The sequence below is a fragment of the Nematolebias whitei genome, chromosome 11 (genome assembly GCF_014905685.2).
Source record: "Nematolebias whitei isolate Nwh7 chromosome 11, NemWhi1, whole genome shotgun sequence".
Classification (NCBI taxonomy): Eukaryota; Metazoa; Chordata; class Actinopteri; order Cyprinodontiformes; family Rivulidae; genus Nematolebias; species Nematolebias whitei.
Genome location: NC_056508.1, coordinates 11,627,722 through 11,640,197, shown reverse-complemented (window position 1 = coordinate 11,640,197; position 12,476 = coordinate 11,627,722). Strand labels below are relative to the sequence as shown.

At 46.7% G+C, this 12,476-nt stretch overlaps 1 protein-coding gene across 1 annotated transcript in view; it reads right to left on the bottom strand.

The window, feature by feature from the left end:
* Nucleotides 1-12,476, bottom strand: part of vwa5b1 (von Willebrand factor A domain containing 5B1) — a 365,847-nt gene that overhangs the window by 259,070 nt on the left and 94,301 nt on the right. The window contains exon 6 of the mRNA XM_037683802.1: nt 2,485-2,609. Within this exon, the coding sequence (XP_037539730.1) occupies nt 2,485-2,609 (125 nt within the window). The remainder of the gene's footprint in view (nt 1-2,484; nt 2,610-12,476) is intronic.

Sequence of the window (12,476 nt, the reverse complement as noted above, 5' to 3'; positions counted from 1 at the left end):
CACAAGCAGAACTGGTTTGTTCCACTTTGGAGTAAGCTGTTGGGGGACGAATCAGTTTTGTTGTGTGTTTCCTTGACTGATGAAGCCTTTTTGGACTGAAGGCGAAATGTTTCAGCACAAAAAAAAAAAAAGAAACTGTCCAGAAGACCTGACTGAAAATTGTTGGAACTAAACATAAGGTTAACAAAAGCAACAACCCAAAAGCAAAAAGCGCTTATACAAGAATTAGAATAAAAGAAACTTCATGTTCTTTCCTCCACGGTGGAGCTCTGCATGGTATCACCCAATCAATCAATCAGGGATTAGAGTGTGCCAGTCAGAGTCCATGGTTTCTGCCCAGTTCAAAGGATTCTCCTACAGCACCGGCAAAATAGAGAGAACACATTAAGTTTGACAGAATCAAATATACAAAAGCTAACAATGTGAGCGCTACAATTAGAACTAATGCATTTTAATATTGTCAAACAAAAAACTAAACAAAGCCTATACACAAATATGCTGCAGTGTGTGGGATATATATATTTAAAAGCTCAAAGTGAAAAAGTGTTGGTGCATGGGGTTACTGACTGTGTGGATGCAGATGTGGCCATCACACAGCCTCCCCACCATCACAAACATCTACATCTAGATGCAGAAAGAGGGCTACCTGCATCATGAAGGACCCCACTCACCCAGCACACACACTTTTTGCCCTGCTCCCCTAAGGCAGAAGGTTGATGAGCTTTAAATGCAAAATCACTAGACTAAGGAACAGCTTCTACCCTGAAGCTGTTAGTCTCATGAATCCTTAATCAGGATAATCACGTAAGGAAAAAAAAATCACTGGAATGCCACTTGATAACTTGATATGTGCTGCTGACTATCCATGCTGCTGATCTCATGCTGCTGATTTATTTCATGCTGCTATATTCATTCATACTCATCTGCTCACACAGACTCATGTTCGTGCAGCTGTTGTAAGGCATTTTGTTTTTGTACTATTAGTGCTTAGTGTACTCTTAGTTTAGCATACATGTATTTCTTATTTCATCTCTTAGATCTTATTACTGTTTTTCTTTACAATTTATACTTTTGTTGGATGTAACTGGGACTATGGGAGTGGTGGCGCAGAGGTTAGAGAGGTGGGCTTGTGATCCGAAGATCGCCGGTTCACGCCCCGGCCCCGACAACATCAAAAGAAATTGTGGGTGGGGTAGGTGAAACACCCACACTTGCCCCCACCGTCAATCGCCCCACTCTGGGCCCATGAGCAAGGCCCTTAACCCCACCATGTGCTCCCTAAACAGGTCTCTCTTGAAAATGAGTTCTCGTGGCTCAATGAGACTAACCTGGATAAAGAAAGGCTAAATGAAAAAAAACTGGGACTATGTGTACACAATTTTGTTCCATCACAAGTACCACATATGATGTGAATGACAATAAAAAAAACCTTGACCTTGACCTTAACCTTGACCTTGTTATGTACAACCATACACCGTATTGGTAAATCTTACTTGATTTGATAGTGCTTGGAGTGCAAAATGCAAGTACCACTTAGTCAATACCACACCAAATATCAGCTAAATAGCTGTAAAAATTACAGAGTTATACCATAATTTTTGTTGTATAAGTCAAAGTTTTTTGCACAATTTAGCATGTCTGCGACTTATACAGCAAAGCGACGTATTTATGTTTTTTTCCCCATATTTATAACCAAATTTGTGGCTGAGATCTGACGATTTCATTCATTCTGACATGAAAAATATTAAACACTACCATTTTCAGCCACTAGAGGGCCCTCAACTTATATGGCAAGAAAAGTGTCTTGTTAATAGTTAAAAGTGGCTATTAATGAGCCACTTGGCTTGCCATACAGAGCCGCCTTCATCTCGCTCTGGAACTCCTGGAACAAATGTCAAATCAGCTGCATTTCATTGAACCGCACAAGTGAAATGCAGCTGATTTGACCATTAAAGTCATTTATTTAGGAAAAGTCCGACTGAGACACACATTTGCTATGATTTCAAGCAAACAAATCATTGTTTTTAAGTGTTAATCTTGTTAAAATCTTGTTAAAAGTTAAAGTTGTTACACTCCTGTGCATGCTCCCGCGGCTGCCATTTGGCAGCCAATCAATTTTTGGCACAACACCAGCCTACATTTACGGGTTGCCAGCGGTGACACATAATAGATGCGACCTATATGACGAAGCAACATATTTATGTTTTTTCCATTTTATTAGACATATTTGGACTGATGTGACGTGTACGACGGCAAGTACGATAATTACTATTTTCCCCTAAGGTAGATGTTTTTGTCAACTGTAAAATACATTCAAACACACAGAAGCAGCTACATTACTGCCTGCATTTCAGCGGTGCACAATGAAACTTGTGTTTGTTGTGGCACTTTGCTTTTTGTGTCCCCCTCCCTGACAATGAAAACAGGTATCTTATTGTTGGTGTCAGTTCAAGCACCCAGAGCTGATGCCAGATGCAAACTCACCTTCCTCTGATTGCTGGAGTCCTTCTTGGTGGCTTTGATGAAATCGCTCCGGCTGTGAAGATACTCGTCATACTCCTCCTGCGTCATGTCTCCGTTCTCAATGAGCACATGGGGCACATGGGGCTCTTAAATAACACAGTAGTTAAAAAAAAACAAAAACAAAGGCAACATGGTGAATTTGTCTGAGACTCACAAACTCACAGGGGAGTGTGCAAATCTGTCAGCACAGAATTATCCCTTTATTATAGGATAATGCTAGAATTAATTGCATCACAGTGGGGACCTCAAAACAACAAGAAAAAGGCAAAACACTAAACAAGACTACTGAGTGTTTATCTATTTTATTATAAGTGTTTGTCGGGAAAAGATGGCTATAAAAATAACTTTATGTATTATCAAATATGTCTTGAGTTAAATTTCAAAAGGCAGGACTATTTTTTCTCTGCAGCTGCAGAAACGTTGGTTACATACTGTAACCCCAGATTCTATGAATATAGGCGTAGCCCTTTAAGGCTGTCACTGATGGGTTTTATCCCGATATGCGAAGCATTGCACTGAAAAATTTATTCCACGCCCACCTGCTGTGTGGGCCCCACCCAGTCCGTATAAATTAAGTTAAGAGCGGGTAATCAGCTCCCAAATAGCTTTTTCTTCAGCCATTTAGGAGCCAGTGAGGCCCAATGCTTAAAGGGCTACGCCTATATTCATAGAATCTGGGGTTACAGTACGTAACCAACATTGTATTTCATATAATCTTTGCCCTTTAAGGCTGTTGCTGATGGGATAAAGGTGAAGCGGATGTTGTCCTCACCTCACTGGGTCCATTCGAACACCGTATGAAGCAGAAGCTTGCCCAAAAAACGTCTTGTCACTCAGCTCCCCATGTGCGTAATTACGCATTACGTAATCATGTGTGCCAAGCACAGACGCATGTTGTGTAACTATGCGTTCTGAATGCATGAACACCCTGGAAAACTTTCAACGGGGAGGGAAAAAAGCTGAAAAGAGCCATGAACCAACCGGTTTACGGCTGAACAGTATGAACAGATTAATAATAACAGGAGAGCTGATTATTAATCAAATGAACTAATTGATAATAGTCATGAACTGATTAGTAACAATAGAACCAAAATAACAATCACAACTTGTGACTGATAACAACATCTCACACTGTAATGCATGCAGACAGATGTGAGTAAAACAAAGTTCCATGAAACAACAATATTCATTCTGTAAACACTAAGGACAGAATGTGTCATGGAACGAACCGTCACATCACGTAGATAAAAGCGAATCAATGAGCAGGGTGTTGACCACGCGGCCGCAGTGCAAATGTCCTGCATTGTCATACCATTATGCAAAGCAGTCGAAGATGCGATACCCCTGGTCAAGTGTGCTCTGAGGTTGACAGGAGGCTCTAAATCTGATGCTCTGTAGGTATCCGAAATGGCCTCACACAGCCAGTGTGACAGGCGCTGGGTAGATAATGGGTGACCTACAGATGCATCTCTATAATGCACAAACAAATGTTGAGTTTGACGCATTGCAGCTGTGCGCGCTATGTAACACGTCAACGCCTGCACCGGACAGAGAAGATGGAAAGACGCTTCTTCTTCTGATCTGTGGGGGGGAGGGAAAATCCTCTCCAACGATATTGCTCTTGATTTAAAAGAGCTCGTGATGTTTTTAGGCATAAAAGCTGGATTTGGTCTTAAATCAGCTGAGCTGCCATCAGCCTGAATTCTGAGACATGACGGAGAGACAGACAGGGCAGATAAATCACTCACTCTCTTAGCAGATATTAAAGCCAGCAGCAAGGCTGTGTTAAGAGACAAGAATTTAAGTGGAACCTGATCCAGAGGCTCAAATGGAGCTTTGATCAGGGCCTGCAGGACCAGCGTTAAATCCCACTGTGGAACAAGTGGACATAAAACAGGCGTGCGTCTCTGTACACCTTTTAGAAAATGCTTCATCAGCGGATGATTAAAAGCTGTTCTGTCTCCGAACCCTTCGTGGCAGGAAGAGATGGCTGCAGCGTACGTTTTAATCGTGCTGAACGCAAAGTTCCTGTCCATCAGCTGTTGTAGAAAGGACAGCATGCCACCTAGTGGATATGATGTGGCCTCTACACCCTTCTCTGTACACCAGCGCTGAAAAGCTGTCCACTTTGATGTGTACAGCACTGTGGTATATGCAGCACGTGAATCCAGGATTGTACGCACTACATCCTGTGGGAGACCCATCCTCTCTAAGTGGATCCGCTCAGTGGCCAGACCCACAGGTGCTGGCCTATTTCTGGGTAACTCCTGATCGCTCCTCCTGCCTGGAGGAGAGCGTCCTCCCTCCACAGCAGTTTCCAAGGGCGCCCCGACAGCAGGCGTTGCAGGACTGGGAACCATGGTGCGTTTTACGTGCTCGGGGGCCACCAGGAGAGCTGTCAATCCCTCCTCCTGAACTCGGTTCAGGAACCGTAAAATCAGAGTAGGTGGAGGAAACGTGTACAGAAGCATTTTGGGCCATGGGCTGTGGGCAAACGCATCCAGCCCCAGCGGTGGTTCGTCTCGCGGGCTCAGTGAAAACCATAGTTGACACTGAGCGTTTTCTCGTGTCGCAAATAGGTCCACAGCTGCTTTGCCAAATGTCTGCCACGTCTGAGCCATCAGATCTGGATGGAGAGTCCAGTCCCGTGACGTGGACCGCCCCTGGACATCACATCTGCCCCTTTGTTCAGAACACCGGGTATGTAAACTGTTCTGATGGAGAGCAGATTTTGGTGTGCCCAACACAGTAGTTTTCGCACAATGTGTAACATCTGGGCTGGGCGCATAGCCCCCTGCCGGTTTATATACGCAGCAGTCACCTTGTTGTCTGTGTGAATAAAAACGTGTTGATTCTGCAGCACAGGAGCAAAGTGTTGAATCACGTTCAGCACCTTGCGACACTCCAAAACATTTATGTGGGCTGATGTGTGATGGGGCCACAGTGCCCCTACAGCTTGAGATAGGCATGTCCCCCCCCAGCCTGACAGCGACGCGTCTGTGAAGACTGACACGTGTGACGTGGGTCTGCTGACGGGGACTCCCTCCGACAGAACCAGGGTGTTTCCTCAGTGTCGGAGGTCTGCCCTCACGGAGGGAGGAACAGTGATCATCCGTCTCTTTTGTTTTACTGGATCCACATGCTGACGCGTAAACCACCTCTGGAGGCGTCTCATGTGTAGTAAACCCAGCGGGACCATTGTGTGATGACATCGTCCCTAACAGTTTCATGATGGAAAACAGCTGTTATCACTCTGCCAGGTCTTACGTGGCGGAACTGGTCTTCCAGAGTGTCGATTCTCGTTTGTGATAAACGAGCCCTCATGGTGGTTGAGTTTAGCTCCACTCCCAGATAAACAATTGTCTGGGCCGGGAGAATCGAGCTTTTCTTCCAATTTATGGCGAAGCCCAGATTTAACAGGTGTGATGTCAGCGCCTGGGCCTGTCTCGCTGCCTCCTGTCTGGAGTGTGACAGCATCAACAGGTCGTCCAAGTAAAACAAAACTCTCATCCCTGCTCTGTGTAACGGTTGCAGGGCCGTCTCCACACACTTTGAGAACGTACGAGGTGCAAGGGAATAACCGAACTAGTAACCCTAGCTTAACAACCTGGCCATCCATCTGTCTGGAAAGCATGTTTTTAGCCACTCCGCGTAACGTTCGTGGAGTGGACGTGCGTTTAAGTGATGCATCATGTTTTGTACGGATGTCATCCAGTCCACCGCCTCGACCGTCGTCGTGTCGCGGGGAATATGTTCCATGAGACCCAAGGTGAGGCTTCTCGAAAAGGCTCTGAATGCGCCTGTGTGCTGCGTTCAGACCGCGGGCCCACCTTGTGTTGAGGAGAAGCGTGTGGCAGCTGATGATGCCGCTGGCCACCGCATTTGACGCCACTGCGGTGAAAAACGCGTGTCGCTCCTGCCACGAGCGGGGTCCTGCGCTGGTGTAGTGAACCTAACCTGATGTCAAGACTAAGCCTAAGGTCAAAACTCTTGACCTTAAGAACCTTGTGGGACAGGAACTGTCATTTCATTGATTTGAATCCAGAAATACAGGTTCACCCATCCTGAGACTTTCTTTCTTGAAAATTCAAGTGGAAGAACACTCTCTGTTCTATTATCATTACTATTTTACAAATGTTGATAATCAAAGTGCCTTAGTTCAAACCATTTTAGATGTTGCAGTGAACTAATCAATTTTATTAACTGTGTAATGATTTTTAATTCTCATGCAAAGTTAGAACTCATGTTAAAGCTGTTACAGAGTAATTATGCATTTTCTGATTTCTGTCTTTGAATGAGCAAGTGTGCGTTCCAGGGTCAGGAGTCGAAGCAGACATGCGTTGGAACAACTGTCTTGTTTATATCCTCTCAGACGTCAACAGGGGGGTTTTGGCACCTGTTTCTAAAACTCGCCAAAACAAAACTCTCTCTGTCTGTGAGAACATTTCTGATCTGTTCCATAACAATTCTTGCTGTCTTCTAACCTCTTACGTCACAAAACACACCCCGTCTGGTCGGTTCTGACCAATGGGAAGACTCCCAAATGAACCGGGAAAAGAGCTCTTTAAAAATGTCGGTACTTCCTGGTCTACCCGGTTCTGTTCGGTTCTGTGGGTTGGAGAAGTTCAGCGGCGCGGACAGTTCTGATATGTCCTAGCGCTGTGCAGTAGCTGTGGGAGCCGGGAAGACCCTGACATGACCACAGAGCTCTTCCGAGTTTCATGGGATTATAACATTTTCCACTGAGGTGAGCTTGTGTCGGACAGAATCTCGCCGCTACTCCGGACGAGTAACAGCATCCTACGGAGACGCTGAAGGGTGCGTTAAACGGAACCTCGCCTGAGACATCTCCAGGTAAAAGAGTCGATTTCACCACCTAAGTGTACTGTAAGGAAGAAGCTGAAGAAAGCCCGGAGAGTGCCGTTCTGTTCAACACTCTCCCTCAAACACCATCCTTACTCCCTTTAACTTCCTTCCCATCTTTAAACTCTTCTCTCAAGTAGAAATTCTTCCAGATATTTTAGAAATGTCTGTGTAAAGTGCTCATCCACCGCCGTGTGGATAAAAAGATCATAATTGTACAGTTTTCATAAATGTCTGTGGTGAAGCAACGGAAAAATCATGGCCGTATGATTTTTCCTGATTGATTGCTTTTGTTGTTATTTTCATAATTTGCCAAATTACTGTAAATGTTTGATGTTAAACTTTGATTCTGTAAATAAATGACCGCATTCATTTTGATGGGTCAAAGATAAATGACGTCTCACGTTTGCATTTCCTTAAATTCAATGCACGTTTTATTCAGTCCAGAAAAATGAAGAATCCGCGTTAATTGATGAATATATCTGAGCATCTGTTCATCTACACTGGGCTCACTTTGCAGTCCCACATTTAAGCTGACGGGTGCTGAGAAGCGGTGAACGCGACTTCATCTACGCCATGCCGTTTGAGTGAAGGCTGCAAGCCCCGCGGGAGCACGCGTTTCCTTTGGTGGGATGCGCGCCGCTCTCGCTGGGGCAAGATTGGTCACTGGGTTCGCTCAGCTGTCTCACGCTAATGCTGACGTGAGCAGCCGAGCGCTGAGGAGTGGTAAGTGAAGACTGCCCCCGCGGCGGCGGCATGCATTTGCTTCGGTGCGGCACGTGTCGCTCTCACTGAGAGCAAGGTCCTCCACCGACCCGACCTGCGGTCCCACATTTATGCCGCTGTGAGCTGGTGAATGCCGGGGATCTGTGTGTGCACCATCATCAACACAACGCCGTTTGGGTGAAGGCTGTTTGTGTCGCACGAGTGTGCGTTTGACACCGCTTGGGTGAAGATCGTGCAGCTCGGGTTGACTACGAGTTGTTTCGCTTACCACTGTTGTGTTCTGTGAGCGTCTCATCATGTCTGGAGCAACGGTGAGTTTGAAAACCCCTTATTTAAGGACACCAGCTTGTTTTTGTGTAGGATGTGTGCACTGCCGCTGTGAGTTCATACAAGCTTACAGAATGGATACACACAGACACTTGATCATTGAATGAAGTTTTATTCAACATTTGTGTCATCTCACACACACCCTCCGCAGACTGTCATTTTGAATCTTTTCCCCCATGAGCTCTGGGATTTGTTGGCCCAGGGCGCCGTCTGCTGGGGATATCTGGGAAAATGTTGGACACTGTTGCCGGGATGAAAAGGGCCGGTCTCTGACAGCAAGACTGCGGTGAAGCTCAGCGAGACGGCCGTGGAACGTCTTGCCATTGGCTCATTTTGTGTGGAGGATGTGAGAGGGAGCCGCTGTCAGGTCATCCGAGCTGACAGACTGGCTAAAAATAGACACTTTCATCATTAAATTATGTTTTACTCCAAACTCGTGTCACCTCACACACATCCTCCGCCAAAACCGTCATTTGCTCTGCCATTTGTTGTCCTAGAGTGCCATCTGTTGGCGGTCTTAGGGAAACGCTGAAAACTCCGTCCTCCGGCTGTGATGTGGGCCGGCAGATAGCAAAGAGGCGCACTGGTTGGGGATGACGTCAGCTGCCCTGCAGAAGGAGCATACGTCTCCTCCCGCCTCTGAACGTGTACGCCAACAGCGTAACATATTGTTCGCTGCGGCCGTCTGGAACGCATGCTGGTGAGCTCAGTTGGAGAGCAGTGTCACCATCTGGGTTACGCTAACCGGAGGGGCAGGACGCTGGTCCACCTGGACATCTTGCTCCGAGAAAGCCTCTGTCAGGCTTGGCTCCAGGGGGCACTGAGAGAATTTCCGCTCGGTGAAACCCCTGCTCTGGTGATTGGCGCGGACTGTGGAGACCGGCCCCCAAATCTACCAGGGAAAGCCGGCTGTGGCCTCGTCCCCGTAGGATGTCCTGTTGGGAAACCAAGGCCAGATGGGATCAGGACAGCGAGCCGGAGGGGAGCCTAGAAAAAACCTTACCGCCGGATCATCCGAACTGGCGGGAAAGGCACGGGACGTAAAAAAGGGTCCCTTCACATCAGTCGCCTCCTGGGTTATGCCGGGCAACCCCCGAGGGCGCCGTCAGCCGGGAGTGGTGTGATCGCCGATGCGAAACGAGGTGGGATGAGGTGAGCATTCGCTCAGCCCCCCTCCACCAACACTACGCTCTCCAGGAGGGAATGAGCAGTGGGGCTGCAGCTGACGCTGCCTGTCCCGGAAGAACCATCCGATTCGCTCTATAAGATTTGCGATAAGAGGAAAATTACAAGATGGCGTTGTCCAGCGTGTAGCGACCTGTCACTGAGAAATACTCCTCGGCACTTACCTTGAAACAAGACTGCTTGTCAGCTTCTCCTCGGGGAGGAGAGCTCACCAGGACAACCGGAGGTCGGCGTGACGGGCCAAGCATTCTTAACAAAGGTTGGTCATCTACACAACTTTCCATATTCTTTCTTCTGACAGTGCTTTTAGCACACTGAAGAAAAATGGGAGCCGATTACCCGCTCTTAACGTAATTTATGCGGACCGGGTGGGGCCCACACAGCAGGTGGGTGTGGACTCAATTTTTCAGTGAAATGCTTCACATATCGGGATAAAACCCATCAGCGACAGCCTTAAAGGGCGAAGCCTATATGAAATAGAACTAAAGACTCACTCATGCACATTTTTCTAAATGGGTTTAGATACAACCATCCTGTTATTGTCTAAGTTCTTTGATACTTGTAACAATTCATTCACCCATCTGTTGTTGGACTATGTTCACTGATCAAGATTAGAAAATAATTACATGTAAATAGTTTTTGTCCTGCATCATGCTGGAAATACAACCACTATTCTAAAAAAAAAAAAAAAGACTTGCAAATCTCATATTTTATTAACAACGGAACATAGTAAACATATCAAATATTTGAACTTAGAAACTGCACCTTCTTCTTCTTTCAGTTTTTTCCTCTTCAGGAGTCTCCATAGTGAGTCATCCTCATCCACCTCACTGTCCTCTGCATCCTCTGTCCTCACTCCAACTACCTCCATGTCCTCTCTAACTACATCAATATATCTCTTCTGTCTTTTCCCTGGCAGTTGCATTTCTAACATCCTTCTACCAATATACCCACTGTCCCTCCTCTGGACACGTCCAAACCATCTCAGTCTGGTCTCTCTAACTTTATCTCCCAGTTGTTCAACCTGTGCTGTACCTCTGATGATCTCATTCCTAATCTTTTCCATCCTTGTCACTCCTAAGGAAACCTAAATATATCCATTTCTGCCTATTCCAGTTCTGTCTCCTGTCTTTTTGTCCATGTCTCTGTCTCCAGACCATACAACATAACTGGTCTTACCACTGTCTTGTCAACTTTTCCTTGGACTTTTGACGACAACCTTTTGTCACAAATCACTCCTGAAACTTTTCTCCAGCCACTCCATCCTGCCTGGACTCTCTTCTTCACCTCTTTACTACACTCCCCATTTTCCTGGACAGTGGAACCCAAATCCTTGAAGTCCTGCACCTTTTTGACCTCTGCTCCTTGAAACTAAGAAGCTGCATCACATTTAAAGAAAAAAAAAAGATAATTTTGAATTTGATGGCATCAAGACATCTAAAAAATTAAATGTGCTATTTATGCTCTATAAGATTTGCCTGTTAGGGCAACAAAAGGCTGTAAAAGTATGTGGCACAAATCAGAACTGAAAGAGAACAAAACCAATTGGGTTAGTTGGCAACAGGTTAGTAAATAGGCTGGAAATGAAAGAGGACATTGTAGAGAGACTAAATTTCTCACAAGTACAGATGGGCAATGATTCACCAATCTGAAGAAAAAAAAACGTCTAAAAATAGTGACTCTACTCTTTGACTCGCCACCTTATTGTGGTGGAAGAGTTTGTGTGCCTAAATTATCCTGGGAGTTATGCTGTCTGGGACAATTGTAACTGCCCCTTGTAGGGTCTCCCAAGGCAGACTAGTTCTAGGTGACAGGCCAGACAAAGAGATATTCAGAAGACTTTTAATGGACAACACAAATCAAGGAGCTCAGTGTCCCTTGCCCAGATGTGGGCTACCGAGGCCCCACCCTGGAGCCAGGCCTAGGGGAGAGGCTCGTTGGCGAGTGCCTGGTGACTGGGTCTCTACCCATGGGGCCCAGATGGGCTCAGCCCGAAGGAGCAACATGGGTTTGCCTTCCTGTGGGCCCTCCATCTGCAGGAGGGGCCATTCAAGTTGGTGCATGATGCCATGGGCAGTGGCTGAAGGCAGGGACCTTGGCGCTTTGACCCTGGCTTACCAAAGTTGGCTCTTGGGACATGGAATGTGACCTATTTGGTGGGGAAGGAGCCTGGGCTTGTGCATGTGGTTGAGAGGTACCGACTAAATATAGTTGGGCTCACCTCAATGCACAGCATGGGTTCTGGAACCGATCTCCTTGAGAGGGGCTGGACCTTATTCCACTCTGGAGTTGCTCCTGGTGAGAGGCACTGAGCTGTTGTGGGTCTACTTGTAGCCCCCTGACTTGGTGCCTGTGTGTTGAAGTTTTCCCCGGTAGATGAGAGGGTGGCTTCCCTTTGCCTTCAGGTTGGGGGATGAGCTCTGACTGCTGTTTGCGTCTACGTGCCAAACGGCAGTTCAGAGTATCCAGTCTTCAGTCATCCAGGAGAGACTCGGAGTAGAACCGCTGCTCCTCCAGATCGAGAGGAGCCAGTTGAGGTGGTTCAGACATCCGGTAAGGATGCTCCCTGGACGCCTCCCTAGGGAAGTGCTTCGAGCATGTCTGACTGGGGGGAGACCCCGTGGAAGACCCAGGATACGCTGGAGAGACTATGTCTCTCAGATGGCCTGGGAACACCTTGGAGTCCTCCCAGAAGAGCTGGAAGAGGTGGCTGTGGAAAGAGATGTCTGGAACTCACTGCTCAATCTGCTATCCTGAGATCTGACTTCAGAACAAGAGGAAAATGATGGATGGATGGATGGATGGATGGATGGATGGATGGATGGATGGATGGATGGATGGATGGATGGAAA